Raw genomic sequence first — 20,771 nt, forward strand, 5'->3', positions numbered from 1 at the left:
GGGAATATAGAGAGGTCCCGGTCAACTGGAAGCTGGTAAACGTTGTCTCAGTTTTTAAGAAGGGCAGGAGGGGTGACCCTGGTTACTACAGACCTGTCAGTCTCACTTCAGTGACTGGTAAAGTTATGGAGAAGATTATTTTGGGAATTATTGAAAAACACATAAAAGGCAACACTGTCATTGGTCACAGCCAGCATGGCTTCATGAGAGGAAAGTCCTGCTTATCAAACCTGATTTCCTTCTACGACAAGGTAACCCACCTAGTTGCTCCAGGAAAGCCAGTTGATATAATCTATGTGGATTTCAGTAAAGCTTTCAATACTGTTCTCACAAGATCCTTCTGGACAAAATGTCTATCCCCCAGCTAAATAAACACATCATGTGGTGGGTGAGCAATTGGCTCACAGGTCGAGTACAGAGGGTAATAGTGAATGGGGTAACCCCACCCTATCACTAGTGGGGTTCCACAGGGCTCCATCTTGGGCTCTGTGCTCTTCAACATCTTCATAAATGACTTGGATGCAGGACTTGAAGGCATAGTAAGTTTGCCAATGACGTTACATTGGGAGTAGCTGTTGACTCCCTCAAAGGTAGAGGGGCCCTGCAGAGAGACCTCGACAAATGAGAGGGCTGGGCAATCACCAACCATGTGAAGTTCAACAAAGGGAAAGTGCCAGATTCTGCACCCGGATTGGGGCAACCCTGGATGTATAAACAGACTGGGGAATGAGATGCTGGAAAGCAGTGCCCCAGAAAGGGACCTGAGGGTCCTGGTCAATGGCAAGTTGAATATGAGTCAGCAGTGCCCTGGCAGCCAGGAGGGCCATCTGTGTCCAGGGGGGCATCAGGCAAAGCATCACCAGCCAGTCGAGGGAGTCACAAAATCCAGGAGTTGGATTTTGATGATCCTTGTGGGTCTGTTCTAACTCAGGATATTCTGTTATTCTATGATAGCCATATCCGAGTAACTCAATTTAAGTCAGCAACGGGCTTTTAGAGAATGTGTTTAACTTCCAGAAAAAATGACTAATGAGTTCATATTCCATCTTGCTATTCTCAGACAAGATGATAGCATCTCAGCTGCATGAAGGTGAGCAAACTGAAAGCAGATGTTATTTTTGGAAGTTCTTTCAAGCTGAAAACTGAATTGTTGCTGTCTTGTCTTCACTTGGGTGGTGACAGTTTGATAAGTCCTGTATCCTTCAATAACTTGAGCAGAGTTATCATCAAGCTTTGAGAACCATGGTTAATTCTTGCCTGATGTCAGATAAGCTTTACAGATGTGATAGTCTTCAGAGTTTGTTTGTAAACCGACAATAATATTTAGGTCACAAAGTAGTCTGTTATCAAGGTTGATGTTTTAAAACTGTATTTTCTCTTGTCCTGCAAAAGGATGATGAAACAAAAAAGTAATTATTTGAGATTGTAAGAAATGTTTGTTTTGGAAGAAAATTACTGTGCAGGTTTTGACTAATAAGGTTTGGGAAACCATCTAAGGGTATGTCTTCACCACAAGCTCACACAAACACAAGTAAGCTAGCCTTGATTGTAGAGCAATAAAGCTGAGTAATGAGATCTCAGAGGACTGTAAAAACTGTCTGGAATTTCGGTTTGTTAGTCTGTACTACCTGCAAGTTTAATTAGCATGTCAATGCCTAATGGAGAATTCAGTTTTGAATCTAAATGTGTGTTATTTTTCAGTGGTATGTACTCTTAGTGTAGTGCTTACAAGACAGGCGGAGCTACTATTGTTTGTCAGACTGGGTGAAGTCAGATCATGTAAACAGGCTAGTATAGGATGTTTATCCATTTCAATAAGCTAGTGGAAACATGAAAGCAAAGAGTACATGCATGTCCACTAATAGTTTTGTTTAGTGGAAAGACTTATGACAGCTCTTTTTCTACCAGTTTGGAATGTGGACTGGTTTTAGTTGCTCGGGAAATGGCCATTTAAAACCTCAGAAAACTGTGAGAAATTGTCAGAGTCAGTATGATTGCTACTTTCCTGCAGTAGCTATTACTTTCTCTTTTAGTACATTTTTCCACACTGGTTCTCATTGTAAAGACTTAATTGTTCTTAATTTTGCATATCAATGCCCTTCATATTACCTTCTTACCTTGTGCTGACTTTGAGTTTTTGACTTAAGAGACTCTTGCAGTCTCCTCCTCTATTTAACAGCAAGAGAGACACTTCCTGAGATGGTATATTTGCCCTTTTGCATCTCCTACCCTGAACTGCATCAAGAGAGGCTTAGGAGGGTTAATCAGTGTGGGTTTGATAATATGAATAAAACCTTCTGAGAGATCAGTATCAGGACCTGTTGTTGGGAGATCACCTGGGAGATGATGTTAAACTCTTGATCTCCATGGCATGATGATTACACACAAAGTTCCTGTTGAGAAGGACTGCTTGGCCTGGGCTAAGTTACAGGCTGTGTCTCCTAATTGTTCACACGCATTCTTGTTGGCCTAAGCCAGAACCACACCAGGGGTTGTTCTGGTATTTTAATGCTACAAATAAGAGTCCCACAGTTTAGTGTACTAGTCTAAACACAGCTTTTATGTCTGGCAAGTTACTGTATTTTAAGTGTTATTTAATAGTGGTTTTCAGTCATTCTTGTTCTGAAGTGAATATTGAAATAATAAGGAACTATTATGAATTATTATAAAATAGTGGTTTAATAAAAAGTGAAAGTGATATATTGTGGGGACAATTTAAGTTCTAACAATCTCTTGCATGTTCTCAGCTTTTGGTCATGAAATTACGCATTTGCTTGGGTAACGTCTAATGACATCTGTTGTCATCTAACCTCCTTTCTCAGCGCTGTCACTGAGGATCCTCTACCAACAGGCAATTTGCTCATTAGAAACCAGCAATAGGGCTTTAGGCTACCAGGAACAGACAGAGAAGAATCAGAGGAGAGAGCTTAGAAACACGCAATGGAAAGCAGGGAGGGAAAAGAGCTGTCATTTCCATACTAACTTTAGAACTTCTTTTGTAGGGTGGGATTGCTCATCTGGTGTCTTCATTCCTTGGGGTGTTTTGCCCTTAGAAGCTCAAAGGCATTTAGAAGTTATGTAACTGCAGGAAGTAGTTTGGAAAGACTGATGCTAGAAAGGTAGGGCTTCCACAAGCATCTTCAAAAATTATGCTAGGCTATGGACAGGGTTCAGCCTAAGACAGGTTGACAGTACTTACATAGGAATAGCTGTTCTTAATGTCAGAACTTAAGTGGACTTCTGCCTATCTTCATGATTCTGATACTTTTCCTGTTAGGATTTCAGAGGTAGAGAGCAAAGATTTACCAACCCAGAAGCATTTTGCCCTTTGGGGTTAGATGTAAGAATGAAAAAACTTATTGTTTTGCATATATTCACATTTAGAATGCATAAACTTAAAATAGGTGAAGTTCTTGGTGGTCAGCAGTGTTTAATTCTTTTTTTTGCCCATCTTTCATGAAAAAGTTTGCCACATCTTGGGTTTTGAATACCATTTTTCTAATACGATAGCATGTAGAAAGTTCCAGTTCTAGAAGAGCTCTAACTGGATAATTGCTATCATCCCTTTGATTAGCCCAGTGTAACTTATCAGCACTCAAAAGCATTACCTTGACAGTGTTTCTACGGTAAGATAATTTTTCCTCATTTTTTTTTCCCTTACTCTCTGGATTGTATCATCTTTTGAACTACCCTGCATGACCACCTTCCCTGCAGTGTAATGATATCCAAATGTATTTTAGACAGAGTAGTTCTGCCCACTGAAGAAAAACAGTATGCATTTCTTGCATGTAGAGGTCACAGAAATTATACTGTGTAAAGTGGAAAAGCTTAGAGAAAGTATCAGAAGGCTTTCAGCATAAAGATGGCTTTATGAATGACCCAGGAGAGCAGGTAGGAATGAGAAGTGCTCTTTGTATAAAGAAATAGATCTCTGTTCCCTTGTACCTCTTTTACATGCAGTATTTTCAACATAATAGCAAGTATCTGATCTGTGATTTAAACAGTATCTTTATTTGAACTGGTTTTGTTTGGCCAGTTTTTTTAAAACTCTGGGTTTATGATACTTTTCTTGTCAGACTCTCAGGAGGATTAAAAAAAAGGCTGTGGAAGCAGCTATGCTACAGGTTTATGTCACCTATTATAGTTCTACAGAAGGTCTGTGTCTGGGAGATATTGCAGTTTTGGTATCTTAGAATCACATAATCATTAAGGTTGAAAAGACCTTCAATATCACCAAGTCCAACCTTTGACTGAATACCACCTTGCCAACTAGACCATGGCACTAAGTGTCACATCCTGTTGTTCCTTGAACACCTCCAGGGATGGCGACTCTACCACTTCCCTGGGCAGCCCATTACAACACTTGACAAACCCTTCTGTCAAGAAATTCTTCCAAATGTTCGACCTGAACCTCCCCTGGCTCAGCTTGAAGCCATTTCTTTTTGTCTTATCACTTGTTACCTGGGAGAAGGGGCCAACCCCCACCTTGCTACAACCTCCTTTCAGGTAGTTGTAGACAGAGATAAGGTTTCCCCGGGCCTCCTTTTCTCTGGGCTAAACAACTCCACGCTCTCAGCTGCTCCTCGTAAGACTTGTGCTCCAGACCCTTTATGAGCTTCGTTGCCCTTCTCTGAACATGCTCCAGCACCTCAGTGTCTTTGCCTAGTGAGGGGCCCAAAACCAGACACAGGATTTGAGGTGTGACCTCACCAGTGCTGAGTGCAGGGAGATTGTCACTGCCCTGGTCCTGGCTGGCCACACTGTGCTTGATACAGGCCAGGATGTTGTTGGCCTTTGTGGCCATCTGGGCACACTGCTGGCTCATACTCAGCCACTGTTGACCAGCACCCCTGTGTCCTTTTTTGCTGGACCTCTTTCCAGCCAATCCGCTCCCAGTCTTTAGAGATGCCTGGGGTTGTTGTGACCCAAGGGCAGGACCTGGCTTCCAACTTCTTTTCTTCTGCTTTCCCTGCCTTCCATGCTTACCAGCTAATAGAATTTTATTTCAGATTCAAGCTTGTATTCTTCTCCTCAGCCAAGGAATTTTTGGAGTAAGCATGAGAAGGAGTTGTTGAAAAATTGCTGGGTGTTTGCATAAGTGATATTCTTCAAGTGAGATTTTTATGTAGTAGAACATAGATTTTTTTAGGACTCTGTAAGCGTATAGAGCCACTTGACAAACACGAAACAACTCTGGCTACTGTTCACAGGCAGTGTCTGAAAGCTGTTGAAATACCTATGCTGAAATGCAGTGTAGTCTTAACTCGGTCACAATTTCAGTAGCTTCTGCATATGTGTTCTGGATCTAGACTGCAAGCGGTATTTTTTTGACCTCGCCAATGTCCCAGGGACATGTTATCTCCTTACTTTCATTCTCCTTGGGGAGCATTGGTGATATGTAGCTCCTGACCAGCATGTCAAGTTCCAAGTGATGTGCTGCTTCCTTGGTAAAAGGAGTTCATTTTCTCTGTGTTGTGTTAGCACCAGGTGGTCCCAGTGCTAACAATTCTTGCTATGTGGGGCAATATTTACAAGGTGGACAAAATTAGAATTTTGTGGGTTTTAATGCAGAGAGAGAGAGACAGTACTTCCTTAAGTGCCTGCCAGTGCCAGCACCATACTTTTAGAGTCAGATGAGAATTTCTTTTGTCTCCACACTGCTCTTCATATTCATACAAAAACTATCATGGCATAGCTGCTCTGAAGGAAAGCTGCAAGAAACCCCAGAAGTTAGCAGTAGTAGAAATAAAACTTATTTCCTTCTCAAATGCAGAACTCACCAGAGATCAGAATTCCTTTCCTGGGGAGGGAAGAATGGTGCCTTATAAGTCAGCATGTGTGGAAAGAAAGAGTTTCCTAAGGCCAGTAATTTCTCATCTAAGGTCACTCTCCTTGCTCTTTCTTTTTCAAAAGATGTGACTTTCTACAAGCACAGAGATAATAAGTAATGTGTGAGTGTGCATAGCAGCTTGTAGAAGTAAGGATGATTTTCTGTTCAGATCTAGCAGCTATAGCTCATAAACCTGCTTTGCTTTGTTTCAGCAGTAATATCTTGATACTTCATAGTATGGGAAGAGGTGTCAGCTTCTCTGCAAGTGAGTAGTTTAGAAGTTTATACCTCTTTCTGCATGGAATCTATAATGCCAACACTTTGTAGGACTCCTCATGATATGAATGGATGGTGATGGAAGACTTGGAATATTTAAGAGTGGTTTTACGAGGGAGAGGATGCTGCATCTTAAAAGCCTGGGAGATGCTACAGGCACTCTTGCATACATGAGTGTGTATGTATGTAGGCACTAGAATAAATGTACTGTATACACACACACACTTTTATATATACATATTGTCTCAGTTTAATGAGACTGAAGTGTTTTCCTAAGGAGAATGAGTTATGAGGAAGACCAAGATCCTCCCTCTAAACAATTGTAAATCCGAAATTAAGAGGCTCCAATTGAGGAAGTATGGAGAAAGAAAAAAAAATAACAGCCCTTTATTAAAGGATATATGTGTATTGGCAGAACAACAAAAGAGCACGAAAACAACTAAACAATAATCCTGTACCCAAAAACCCCCTTCAAAAAGGAAACAGTTCAGTACTTTCTGCCTTTTGGTGCAGTTCTAACCACGATCAGCAGGGGGTGCTGTCGGATCTCGAGGAGCAGAGCCTGCAGTTTCTCGGTGTTGGTCAGCAGGGGGTGCTGTTGGGCTCTGGCGGTCGCTGTGTGGGGCTCTGGTGCGCAGGAGAAGTCGAAAATGGAGATTTGCCCCCAACGAGAAGGGGAAGGAGAAAAGAGGGGAAAAAGGGAGTCTTGCTGCAAACTCATGCTGTCGGTGGCTGGCTCCGGCCGGGACTCTCCCAAAGGTTCCTTCACAGAAGGGTCAGCCTCTCTGATGAAATCTGAGCAAGTCTGGGCTGGGGACAGAACAGGGCACAGGAGAACGGAGGCAAACCGCGGCCAGAAGCAGCCAGATGACCCTGACGAGCCTTTCCACACACACCCCCTCCCTGAGTCAGGGCAAAAGTGAAGTGCCTGCCGTTTCCTGAGGAGAGGGAAAAAAACCCAATTCATCACACACACACACCACACACACCCCCTTTTGAGGGCTGTCAGCCTGGAATGTGGATCTGCTAGCTAGTTCCTTTGTGTGTGTCAATCACCCTAGGCAAACACTCACCCCCTCCCTCGTTCATCATCTTTCTTTTACAGCGATGTAGGGGAAAGAAAAAAAATTCTCCCTTGGTTTTTTTAGAACAAGTAAACCTATGACACACACTTTTATATATACATATGTTCCCTTAGTGTTTTTTGTGATTAACTGTTTGCATCAATTTCAGGTAAGTATTCAGTTCTGAGAAGGAGATTGCAACTGCACAAAAGGAAAGAAAAGAAGCACAAAGAGAATGAAGGAAGGAAAGTCAGAAGGAAGTAATAGGAGGAGGGCAGGATTGAGTAGTTCAGGGAAGTGGGTGAAATAAAGTACAGAATGGAAGTATAATTACATTTTCTTGCTTGAGGAGAAAGAGTTCTTCGTTCTGTAATCAGACCAAATATTATAATATAATAAACTTGAGTAAAAACTACAATAGAAAAAAATTGGCTGAATAGGCATGTTTTCTTGGGGGGGGTATCACCTGGTACTGCAAATGGCCACAAGATAGATGATTAAGTCTTGTAGTTGGTACAGCACTGCAGTTGTTCTCTGTCTTCACGGATAGTAACAAGTTTTCTTGGTCAGGCAAGCATGGAGAAAAAGTACTCTTCAGAATATCATAAGTATTTAAAATAATGATTGGGCAGCATTTTGGGAAGATCCAAAATCATACTCTTCATCATGTAAGCAGTTTATTCTATGACCTAAAGAAGCCTGATTGTATGATGTTCTGACTTTTGCTGTCTTAGGTATGAGAGACCATTATTAAGGTGATAACTATTTTAACTTTTCTAAAGGAAAAAGTTACTTAGCAGGAGTCTACAGTAGTAGATTGTGTAAAGGAAGTTTAATCTTACTTCAAAATGGAGGCAGGAAAGCTCTGCCACGTGAAAGCTTTTCTGTCACACATGGTAAAAGCATAAATGATAGAGGTGGGTTCTGCCTTTACCAAAGTTCATTTTACAGAGTTGCTAGTGGGAGGAATTCCTGGAGGCGACACTTAAAATAACCACCTTCTTAGCACTTTTTGTTGGCCAGTGTAGCTGGAGATGTTGATTCTTTAATGGTTCTAAATGTTATAATGTAATCTCATTTGAGACTGAAGTGAAACGGTGTTGGCCTGAGCGCCATTGCTAAGTAGATACTCATTTAAAAAAAACAAAACAAAAACTGTTCCAGGATGTGCGTGAATACAGAGAGGATGACGAGCAGGTGGACATTGAGACCGTGGAGGAGCTTTCAGAGAAGATTAACATTGCCCGTCTGAAGGCCACAGCTGCTAAAATCGAACCTTCCGAACAGAAGTAAGCATCCTTGGAGAGCACTGCATTCAGTTGTGTATTTTATTGATTAGCTGGCATCAAATTAACCCAGTAAGCAACAGGTTTAATGTGATGACAAGATAAAGCAAGGTTTCTGTCAGGCCTTCCTGAGCACTGGTGCTTCCCAGTGTCTGTGAGGATGGTGCTGTCAGAACTAAGAGCAGTTTCAAGGTACCTTAGCCCTTTTTTTTCCCCTCTAATTAATTTGTTTATGGGGATGTGTATCTTGTTATGTAAAATTATTGAGTGAATCGCCTCCCTTCCTGCAGACTGAATATGAGCGGGGTCATCATTGTTTTAAACGTGATTTTGCAAGCTTTGTTTATTCTTGCTGGTGGAATTCAGGCAGGAACAGTCATTGGGTTAATCCCTGACTTTGTGAATGAAAGCTTTGTCTTTAGGGCCATTGCCTGAGCAAAGAAAGTATTTTCTTATTGACATATAGTCTGTTAAGGTTGGATAGCTTGACTTTATTTTTTTGGTTTGTTGTTTTTGTTACTGTTGCTTCCCTTGCATTTATAGTGACAAATGCAAAGTAAAAACATGGCTTACTTGAGGTACGTAATGATAGTCATGGCTGTTTCTCAGTTGCACCAAACAAATGAATGGGGAATGTTTCATTTAATAGTTCTTTTTGTTTGAAGAATTTTTTTGTCGAAACTTTGAAAAAACTGGTTATGCTATATACCTCCCAGATAGTTCATTTCCTGCCCCCCTCTTTTAAAGATGCAGCTCCACTTTTATCCTTAGATAGTGACTTTGCTTTAAATTATGAAGATCTTTCAGTGACGAACAGATGTCACGATTTGTAAAAAATATTTTTCAAATGTGTGTGTTCTTTGTTTTCTTGCAGCTCCTGAGATATGAGGAAGCTGCTGTTATTATATATTAGGATAGTAATAAATGTGAGGATTTTGATGGTGGTTCTTGGTGGTGGAAGGGTTGCTGTGCCATCTATATTAAATCTGTTTTCTTAAAAAATGTAATTTACCAAAACATAATTTAAAAAATTACTTTATGCAGCTAACAGTCACAGGCTGAATTTATTCTCTTTGGCATATAGTGAAATAGTTTGTCTTTAGCACTATGAGATAATTGCACAGCTTTCAGAACAGTTCAATTATTTCCAGGATAATGGCATTGGAGATAGAGTTCACTTCCTTGAGAAAGCTCAACATTATCCTGCTTTCATGCAGTTATACAAAGAAAAGTTAATTTCAAGGCATCAAAACGAGCAATTCTAGACTGTTGGAATGTAGTTAATGAGGATAGAGTATATGAGATGAGTAGTGTTGGGAAAAACTTTTTACCTTTCTTCCAGATACCATCCTCCTAATTCTTCGGATGAAACATTATCAGAAAAACATACGAAGGTATATTTTGCTCTTCTCTTTCCTTTTGGTATCACACTTCCATTTTAAAGATAAATTTTCATCTCAAGGGCAACTCTTAATGTGATTTATCTGCCTTCCAGATACTTGTGATTAAATGCAAGAAACCAAATGTGTTTATGCAGGGAGGGTGCTCAGTCCATATCTCATTCAAGCAAAAGGACTGCTGCTGGTATCAGTGGGCTTCAGATTCAGCTTTATCTATGGGAGGAATATCTGTGTTTTATTTATGACTGTGTTTGCTTAGGTTTTGTGTTCTTGACATAAGTAATTTTTACAGCACACTAAAAATAATAAGAAATACTTTCATGTATAAGAAGACAGTATGTGGGATTATATAGGCATAGCCTTGGGTGCAGGGTTTCTGAAAACAAGAGTTCAAACAAAATGTATTTAGGCAAGTTAAAGATATCACAGAATCCTTTCAAATCAAAACTCACTGCAATCCTTCAGAATTTTCTACTGTATTTGAGGGTGGCTTTGAAGCCAGTTTTGCTAACTGTCCTTGATAACTGTCTGTGATATATTTGATGTCAGCTCTAGAGCTACCTACTGCGGTGGGGTGGGGCTTTGGGGTGTAGTGTGAACCTGTTGTATGTCTTGCACACCAGTCTGCTCTATTATGTAAGCCTTTGCCTGAGACGAGATGGGTTACGGGTTGCTCTGCCTGTCTCACCTTCTCCATGTGTCCTCCACTCTGCCCTTAAATTTATGTTGTAAGGCCCTTCCTTCAAAGGAACCTAATGCCCAACAGAGGGGCAGATGCACCTGTACTGTACTCAAGTCTGTCCTGTGAGGACAAAATGGATATTGAGAGACAGTCTTCAGATTCCTTCTAAGGCCAGAAGGCTGAGGTTTGAAGCAGACCTAAAATTACCCAGAAACCTGCGTTAATTACTTCCCCATTAAATAAATAGCATAATTATACAAAACCTGTAAGAGTAATGACGAAACAGCAAACTTTCAAATCTGTAAAGATTAGTAATTTTGCTTATTGTCTGTCAGTCTTTTTAGAAATTTGAGCAAATTGAAAACCAGAGCCTCTTTGCCACATTCTGTTTCTTGGTGGATGTCTGGGGTGATAGGTGTCAATGCCGTCTTCGACATTCTTACTTACAATGTCTCTTGGCCCCAACCCATATGAACCTGTGAAAGAAAATGGAAATCCAATTAGTTTAACTTCAGGGAAAAATTCAAGTCTCCTATATTTGGTGTGATTATTTCATTCGTTAGTAGACTTTTTTTTGACAAGCACACAACAAAAAATATTTGGCTCAAACATGTATGATTTTGCTGTAATCCCATGGTTTGTCTAAGTAGCCTTGTATTGCAAAAAATAAAAGCTTATGAATAGAAGGGACTCATGATCTTTTCCTTCAGGGTTGATATGATTTTGTTGGTCACTTCTTTGGTCAGCATTTCATTTCTTATTGCGTGTGCTTCTGACTCTGAACTTTCATGAAGACATAGTAGCAGGATAGTATGACATGGAATCTTCAGGTGTCTGTAGAAATATTGTAAAACATGCTTACATTTGAACATTTTTTGCCATTACGTTGCCTTTTTTATTTAAATTGGTCAATCTGGTTACTTCTCCAGCAGAAACATCAGACCTGGAAAAGAAAGCTGAAGTCTCAGGCAGAAGCCTTTGCTCATTACCGCCAGACACACACAGCAAATGAACGTCGGCGACGCAATGAAATGAGAGGTCTCTTTGACAAGTTAAAGAAAGTTCTGGGGTTGCAGAATCTTCCCAAGGTCTCCAAATGCTACATTCTCAAGCAGGTAAGTATTTTGAAACTTAAGTGAGGAAGAGAATCATTTAATCTGTACAGAGTAATTACACTAGTATGAACTCATCAAGTGAGTCCCCGTGAATAGAGAACTTCTGTCACCTCTGCAGGGCTCTAGAATGAAACAATATCTGAAAGAATCTGTATTCCTAAAAGCTTAATCTTGATGACACAAACGCATGTTTTGGATTAGCCCTCCCCTTGTATTCCTTGTGAATAATGGACGGTTAAGTCTTAATTCCTTAACGGTTTACTGTGCACATCAGGAAATTTTGAAACCCATTGAAGGCTTACTTCTTGAATGTTGCAGAAGATAGCATTCCATTAGGTATCATACTGACACTAAAAACTTAATTGAGAAGTTGTAAATTACAGGAAACAAAAATATAATCTGTAGATATATATAATTGTGCTTGTCATCTGTAACTAGAAACTGTGGGATAAAAGTCGGGATTTTTTCTTAAAAATTGTTGAACTTTGGAGGAGGGACAAATAAGATGTTTATCACTCTTCAACCTACATTTAGAGAAAGCTGGCATTCCATATTTCATGCTTTTTCTGAGTCCTGTGTTTTTGGGATTACAAAAATGTCTAAAATTTTGTAAAGGTTTCTGAGAAGGAAAATGATTTTATTATTTTTTGTGTCACTGGCTTATAAATCAGTTCCCTCATACTTTTCTAGGCCTTTGAAGAAATCCAAGGCCTGACAGATCAGGCAGATAAGTTTATTGCACAGAAGAGCTTACTGACACGCAGACGTGATTGTCTGATTCGAAAAGTATCCACGCTTTCAGGTGAGACTGGTTTTGGATACAAACTAGTTGTAATAATGAAAGGAAAGGCTTTTAGGAGTGGGAATGAGTGGAGTAATCTGTGGATCCAGGTATGTCATTAGTTCACATAAAATTTAGACTCACTGCAAAACGAAGTCGTGCTAGGCCCTGACTCAGTGATAGGCTCTTCATGCTGATAAGAACTGCTTTTGTTTTCCATCATGCGCAAAGGAAGTGTAGAATTATCTTTGTGCTTCGAGCCAGGGGCTTGGGTTCCTTTGGAAGGGTGGGAGTGACAAGTGATGGTGTGACTTCATTCTGTCATTTAAAGTCAGTTCCTGAAATGATTTTTCTGCTCAGTCCTTCACAATTGTACACAGCTGTCTTTGGTCAGTACCAAAACTTCTGATTCCTTTCATAGCTTTGCAAATAATACTGCTTTTCCAACAACCAGTGCTGGCAGCTCTGTCCGTAGAACAAAACTGCAGTAGAGTCTTAGCTGCTGCTCATCCAGGCATTTCAAGCCAAAACCATGTTGTACTTGCTGTGTCTTTCTGTCTCATTTGGAGGTGTAGGAATGCTGTGACACATTTTCAGCCAGTGCCAAAATGTGTGAAAAAAACAAAACATTATTCCTGTAATCTTCTTACAGGCTGGGAACATAAACAGGAGAATACCTGTAAAGTAGAAATGAAGGATACTTAAATATAGTGTATTTATGTGAACCAGTTCATGTGTATTTGAGGTACTTCACTTAAAAAAAAAATGTAAGAAGTGTTTTAGGGAGGCCTAGTAATACAGAAATCTATGAGAGGCCTTTTGGGCAAAGAATGAAAGCAAATAACTTCACAAAGTAGTTATCAGATCTTTTGCATTCCTAGTGAAGTGCCTCAAAGTTGATGAGGAAAAAGTCCTCTCTCAGGAGAATTAGTTAAATATAGACAGAAAAACTAAGCAGAAAACAAGCTAGTATAGTTACTTCAACTTTGGTCATATTAAACTGTATGCATCTGCAGAAATATAAAATTTGTGTGTTTGTCCAAGGTTAGAATTTTCATGGCAAGGGTAAACTATACATGAATTTGAATAACAGGGTCCATTAGTCCAAGAAATTTCATTCTAGGTAAAAGTAACATTTTATCCAGTAGTCGTACATTCATCATAAGAGAGATGGGAGGATTTTTCATAGCTGTGGGTGTTTTCAAATAGTACTTGTTCAGCAAGAGCCTGTTCTTGTCCAAGCTGATTTCTGCTTTTTAAAGTGACAGATAAATTCTGAAATGTATTGATGTTTCTGAAGGAAAAAATTATACTGGAATAAATAGGTAATTGCTTCCCTCTGATACTAAATATGCTATTTACTTGATGGGGATGGTGGTTATCTGTTATATAGTAATTGTATGGTGTCAATGGATTTTTAATTCTGTCTTCGGTGGTTTAGTTTTGGAAAAAATTTGAAGATAGGCTGACTCTGTGATAATTTTTCTGTAGGAAAGACAGAGGAGGTTGTCCTGAAGAAACTGGAATATATTTATGCCAAACAAAAAGCAATAGAAGCCCAAAAAAAAAAGAAAGAACCCGAGCCAGAGAAATCTGCTGCAACCTCAACTGCTAGCACACAGCAAGAAGGATCCTCTGCTCCCCACAGAGAGCCGACCCAGATAGCAATGACAAACAGAAGAGGCAAGCCATTGATACTTGCCAGAAGAGGAGTCCGCGCCACAGGTGGGCTAAAAGGGATGCATGCTTTGCATAAGGCGGAGACAGGCATTGAAGCAGCACCCCCTGGGAGGACAAAATGCCAGGTGGCTTGTGCAGGCAGCTTCACTCTTGAAACAGACTTGTGTATAGAACCAGGAAGTGTCCATGTGATAGGTGTGGAAACCATTTGCGTTCAGTAAGGATGAGACCAACACTACTGAGATCTTCAGATGAACATGACTTTGGAGTTTCAGCATGATGGGAAGTAAATTCTTATTAAGTTGTCCTTTGGTCTCTGGGAGTATCACTGCAATCTGGGAGTAATTTTTGAGAGTCAAAGGTGGTACTTTTTCTGCTGACTCAAAACTTTAAGTTCAACTCCCAGAATGCTGGAGTTGCTAGAATTGATTCAGTTTTTAAAACCTCACTCTTCAAACAAGCTAGCTCTTGAGGTGGTGGAAACTTGCTCTTAAATCAAATGACAGAGTTATCAGACACTTGAGAATTTTTTTGGAGCTGAGAATTGGTGGTGTTCGGCATTTATGGAGACCTTCACACCATAAATGTAGGAAGGAACAAAAGAAAACAGAAATCCAAACTTTTGTGGTAGTACCACTGCAATACTCTGTGGAGATCTGGTGATGTTTCTTGTTTTGGAAATATTAAGTAGACCTTACTTGAAGTATTCTTGGGCTTTTATAAACAACTGGTCATTCTGGTTTACCAAGCTTAATGTTTGTCCAGTCCTGGGGAAGTTTGGCATCAAAGTTCAGATGTGATGAGAGAACTTCCTTGCTTTCTTTGGACTGAACCAAGTCCCCTTTGTAATTTCAGCCAGACTGCTCTGATATTTGATCTGGATGCCAGTCTGGAGAGTTAGGATTGTTACACTACATGAAGAGATAGTATAAACTGTCTTTAGCTGTGTAGGTGCAGTTCCTGGAGCCTGCATAGCGTCTGTAGCAGCTTTTATTCTGGGCTTTGTAAACCTTCTGGCTGGAGTTGCTTCCACAACTGTACTTAATGCTGGATTGCAGGATGCTGTTTGCCATCAAGGGTGCTATGCCAGAATAAATTGGTGTTTTGCATACTTCCTTTTTTACAGAGGACTCCTCAGCCTCTCTTACCCTAACAGCTGCAAGCGTAGTGATGACTCCACAGGGGCAGGTGCTTACGCTGAAGAGCCCCCTGGTCCCAGGACAGGTAGCAGCTGTTCCTTCCACACTGTTGCAAGCCGAGTTAAAGCCTCGAGCTGTCGGTACTACCATGACAGCACAACCAGGTATGATCATGTGAGAACATGTTAATGAATATCAGTATAATGCTGTTCATGGATGTGCACAGCAGTTTACAAAGTAATGTGTTACTTAATTTTTGCTTTAATTTTTCGGATTTTTTTACAACTTAACTGACTGAGGTACAACCTGGCTCTTATAAGAGAGATTTGATGAAATTAATTCAAACTATCAATTTATCAACAGGTAAGTAAAACATGTTAAATTTTTGCTGTTCACAAATTAGGTAAACGTAGGGAAGAATTCCTAATCGCATAACCAGTCTGTATTTCTATTTTTACTACTTTAAGGTGTTATTATAATAAGTAAAGCCTTATAATAAGTAAAGTCTTGCCTAGAAGTGCACAGCTCTTATTTTCCAGGCTTAACTGAGTATCTGAAAGGCTCTTATTTCCACCTCACCCCCCTTCCCCTTTTCTTGCATAAGGTATTACTTCTGTGATGATTCAACTGCCAGGATCAACAGTTCCTGTCCAAGTAAAAGGAATCCTTACTAACTCTACCATTCCCATTACACTGTCGACCGTTCCTGGAAATCCAGTGCCCTCAACAGCGGTATCAGCTGCGATGCCCCATTCAGGTAAACTCTTTGTTTTCATGGATCTCTGTGCTTGCATGCAGGGTACATTATCCTTGCAAAACGGAAGGTAAATTGTTTTCTCACTAGGAAGTAATGATAAGTATTATTGTCTGGGTATTCAAAGAAAATCACTATTAAATGTTTTGAACCATTTAGAGGGGCCTCTAGGGGATTATAGGTGAGAGCTTTTTAACTTTCCTTCACCTCACTGAGCCTCCTTGCCCTCAGCAAAGTCAGAATAAGTGGAGACTGAAATGCGTCCCTAGTGTAATGCATCCTCCTGGGGAAGGTGCAGTGCAGAGTGGTGGTATGGCTGCTGAAAATCTTTGCCCATCCAGGCTGTTACTCTGGCATAACCCCTTCCCATACCTTGCCAGCTCTGCTGCCTGTGGAATAGCTGTTTTTCAAGACCCCATACTGGTAGTGGATCTAGGCATGGGGAGGTTCCTGCCAGCAGTGTGCTGATTGCTGTCTGTTGTGTTTAAATCAAGTCACCTACTTTCTGCTTGACTGTAGTCATTTGGTCACAATGAAAAAGGAAAGTTCATTTCAGATTTGGGGCTGGGAAAAATCTGAGTGCTAATAACAGGGAACTGCTTGGAAGCAGAAAATAAGTAATTGTTTAGTCCCTGAAATTCCTCTGTAGTGCACAAGATGTGAGCATAAAAGCAAAGCATGAAAAAACAGTAAGAGGGAAGATTGTCATTCTGTTTTCCTTGTGCATCACCATCAGAACTTTAAGCATTACAGTTAGTTGCATTGTGCCAGGCTGCTGCAGGACAGGACTGGGCAGGAAGTGCTGTGGAGCTTGCTCTTGTTCTACAAGTTGAAAATTTAATTGTTGCTGTGTTAAAGCTTCACTTGACCAAACCTGTGTAATCAGTTTAAATTGTGAATAGCAGTTTACTTGAGGACGACCTGAAAGTAGGCAAATTATATTTAACTAGGAATTACCTTGCAGTTAACATGTATCCTGATGGATGCTGCTTTATGTGGTTTTGCAGAAAGCGAAGATTCATTCATGATGCCAAAGATTGTTAATGTAACATCACTGGCTGCTGAGGCAAGCATGAATCTAAACCTGAACCGAAACAAAAATTCTAATATGACAACAGCTGCAGGTACTCCAGCTTCTGAGAAATCTTTGGCTGTAGCACCTCTTGAAACTAGGAAGAGTGATAGCATCCTTTCAGAAGAAACAGTCAAACCATGTCCAGGAGACAGTGGTGGAGATGGAAGAAATGCCACAGGTCCTACAAAAGTTTTCTTTGAAAATAAAGATGGCCTTCCACAACTCCGGAACATACCACGTACAAAAGAACCTTCAGAGTCATTCAGCAAAAAGCTCTGCATTGGAGAGTTTGTAGGAAGCCAAGCCAGGAGGAAAGACAGTGATCCTGGAGGAGAAAGATTAAAATCTAAAGAAATGCCATTCCGTAAGCTGCAGATCAAAGATTCCAGGATAGAAATGGAATTGAGGAAAGTAGCATCTGCAATGGAGGAAGCAGACCTGGATACAAGTGAGATACTGAGCAGCATTGAGGAAAGCGATGACACTGATGAAACCCTCACTTCGCTGCTCAATGAGATCGCCTTCCTCAATCAGCAGCTGAATGATGATGCTTCAGCTATGTCAGAACTGCCCACCACTCTCAACTCAGATTTCTCTCGTAAAGATGCAGAAGCTCGTCGGGGAACAGCCAGTGATCTCTCTGCTGCGGATGGGTCTTCCTTCCAGTTTGGCCATTTGGGAGGCAGTTTTAAGGACCTTTCTGAAGTTCCAGAGGGTGGTGGCTCTTTAAGCCCTCTCTTGCTGCATCTGGAAGATGATGACCTTAGTGATGGGGACAAGATCTCTGGAGAGCCTTCAGCTGAAGCAGATGTCTTAAAGATAGTGATAGGTGCTGAAGTGAAGAATCCACTTTCCAATCTCTCTGTAACCAGTGGTGGGAATGGCAAAACTGTAACAACCTTGTCAGATACCACTAATGTGACTCCACCAGTTTTGCAGATGAAGGCTAATCCAGAAGCCAGTAATGTTGAAACTTCATGGAGGCCCATGCCCAAGCTGGCACCACTGGGTTTAAAAGTGGCAAGTCTGCCAGTGGACTCAGAAGGGCAGAGTAATAAAGTGATGCCCTTATTGGCACCTGTAGTTGGAAAACTGGCACCTAGTGGGGTAAAAACTTCATTGCCTGCAACTCTTCAAGAAGGACAGGATAACAAAGTGATGCCCACATTAGCACCTGTGGCTACGAAATTGAATACTACTGGGATCTTGCCTTCAAATTCAGCAGGCAAATAAATGAAGGGGGTTTTTTATCAGAGACTGGAATGGAGATGTGGAGCAGAGTGAGCCAGTGTCATTGTTCAGCAGCTTCCATTGTCAGCAACACTTGTTTTCTGTAGGCATCAACACTCTGTTCATCTGAGGGGCAGGCCCCAAACTGAGAGATAAGTATTATGAAACTTCAGCATGTTGACATATTTTTACCTCACTGTTTTATTCTGGGTGTTCTCCTTCCCCTTCTCAAAACAAATAAGATGATCTATAACGATTGCTGGGCACATGGTATCCTCCCAAAATTGGATCCTTCACAGAAATAGTTTTTCAAAGGACTTAGAAACTGAGGCTGTTGAAAGAGATTTTTTTTTTTCTCTCCTCAGTAGGGAGGCAGCTGACTTGTTGGGGAAAGAAATCTGGATTACATGTTTTTATACCATGTAAATTATCTATGCAGAAATGGCATTGTTCACATTTGGTGGTTTTAGTATTTGCAGAATATGATAAAGGTGCAGAAATCAGGTTGCAGTTACTCTTGAAGTTGTTAAGCGGAAGGGAAATCAGACTGTGCAGACGGCTGAAGTAAGTGCAAAGGATTTTTTTCTTTGGTGCTAGATAGTTCTCTAGCAGATATTAGTTTTAGGAGCTTATGCACAGAAAATTTTAATAAATGTCTGACTCTCACTGCTTGGGGAAGAAAAATATATTTCCCAGTGTAATTAGAAGTAGGACAGTATGTTAACTTTAATAAAACTGTCCTCGCTTTCACCTCCTGCTCCCAGACAAGTACTCCCTCCTTTGATGGACATCTGTAAGGAAAAATTACAGAGAGTTGAAAGCAAATGTGGACACTCCATTGCTACGTCTTTAAATACAATGCTGAAGTAGCTTGAGTGTTTTCCCAGTTCCTAGTTTTTTTCCTTCTGTCATTCTTCAAGATGTATGTGGTGGCCAGGAGTGTTGATGCCAAGTGTTGCTTTGGAAAAATACAGAACACTTTCAGGACTGTTGTAGCCTAGCATAAGTGAGCAAGGTGTATATGTGAATGTATATATGAAAATATGTGTACAGCTTTTCAAACCTTTCATTTCTTTATGAATTCAGGAAAGGTACTCAGAGGTTTCTCACTGCATTTGCACAAGCTGTGTATAGCAAAAAATGTCAACAAAAATGCTCATTACCAGGGAAAAAGGGCAGTATTGAATCATGAGATGTATTTTTTATTCTTCTCTACCACTGCTTACTCAGTAACCTGTAGATGCTCTTCACTGCTTAACTGTTGGATGTGAAGGGCCTCCAAACTGTAAAGATATTTATATTTTTGTACACAATTTCTGTTTTCATAATTTTCTTGACAAATGAAGTTTTCAGCCTAGGAGAGAGGATTTGTTAATGAGTGTAAACACAATCTTTTCCTATCAGGTTTGTAAATATGGTGTGCTTGGGGGTCTTTTTAACTGCTCCAAAAAGGTAAAAAATGTTGCCATGAAAATTGAAAATTATACAGAATTTGATGGTGCATTTTGCTTTATGTTTAAGAATGTAATTCTATGTTGTTCCAGCTACAGCAGCTGGGATCACCCCCACCCTCCAAATGCCCCATCTTTGGTGATGCAGTACAGGAATTTCATCTTTCCAGCGCTGAGGTTGTGCAGGTGTTGTGAGTGATGTTCTTCCACAGTTAGGGAGCAATGTTTGTACTCAGAGCAAACATATGCCCTGTTCAGTAAGCTGCATTTTCTGGATCCATGTCTACATTAGATCCATCAGGGAATACACGTATCTTGGGTGTTTCCTTATCTCTTTATTAGCTTATATAGGAGAGCTTATAGGAGAGAAGCCCTTCAAGCGCAATATGCATAAAGTTACTCCAGAAACTACATAAAAAAGGTTCTTCACTTGGCCATTCTAAACAGTGTGTTATAAAGCAGTTACATACAACTCTCTGTTGCCTTTTGCATATTTATTATTTAATATTCGGTACAAGTTCTGTATTGGTGATTTGGAAAAGAGAGTTTAGGTCATTATGAGAGTCCTGCAGGGTCTTACAGTTGTCACTGAATGCCTTAGGAAAGGGGATTTACATTCCCAGGAAGTACTTTGACATACGTTGCTTATTATTAAGGAATTTTAACCTTATTTTAAACCAGTAGAAATCTGGAGTAATTAAAGTAGTTTACTAGCACTACATCAGACTTAAGTGTTATTTATCTGGGAATCTGGTTCTGAGCATTTCCAATAGGCTGAAGTTGCTTATTTTTTTACTTGTGGCAGTTTGTTTTGCCAATAGATTTTATTCTTCCTGTGTGAGAAACAGCAACCAGACCTGTGCTATGATTCCTTTCAAATTCCTAATCACTGACCCTTCTTTCTGTACCTCACCCTTTTATGGTTCCAAATAGCTGATTTTAATTAGCACACAGAATTGTGTGTTTTCTCTGGGACAGAGAAGGCTGTAACTTACCATGATAATTGAT

General features: G+C 40.3%; 1 protein-coding gene across 9 annotated transcripts in view; it reads left to right on the top strand.

Moving 5' to 3' along the window:
• The window catches only part of MGA (MGA, MAX dimerization protein), a 61,951-nt gene extending 42,498 nt beyond the window's left edge, over positions 1 to 19,453 (top strand). For 7 of the 9 annotated variants that reach the window (XM_027706654.1, XM_027706660.1, XM_027706650.1 and 4 more), the window contains 8 exons: positions 8,335 to 8,459; positions 9,799 to 9,850; positions 11,468 to 11,653; positions 12,344 to 12,455; positions 13,926 to 14,159; positions 15,241 to 15,417; positions 15,858 to 16,010; positions 17,015 to 19,453. In XM_027706654.1, the coding sequence (XP_027562455.1) occupies positions 8,335 to 8,459; positions 9,799 to 9,850; positions 11,468 to 11,653; positions 12,344 to 12,455; positions 13,926 to 14,159; positions 15,241 to 15,417; positions 15,858 to 16,010; positions 17,015 to 18,315 (2,340 nt within the window). In that variant the 3' untranslated portion in view covers positions 18,316 to 19,453. The remainder of the gene's footprint in view (positions 1 to 8,334; positions 8,460 to 9,798; positions 9,851 to 11,467; positions 11,654 to 12,343; positions 12,456 to 13,925; positions 14,160 to 15,240; positions 15,418 to 15,857; positions 16,011 to 17,014) is intronic. The other 2 variants (XM_027706676.1, XM_027706685.1) reach the window with 2 other exon arrangements.
• The last annotated feature ends 1,318 nt before the right edge of the window (positions 19,454 to 20,771 follow it).

The sequence above is a fragment of the Neopelma chrysocephalum genome, unplaced genomic scaffold (assembly GCF_003984885.1).
Source record: "Neopelma chrysocephalum unplaced genomic scaffold, ASM398488v2 Primary Assembly neopelma1_24, whole genome shotgun sequence".
NCBI lineage: Eukaryota > Metazoa > Chordata > Aves > Passeriformes > Pipridae > Neopelma > Neopelma chrysocephalum.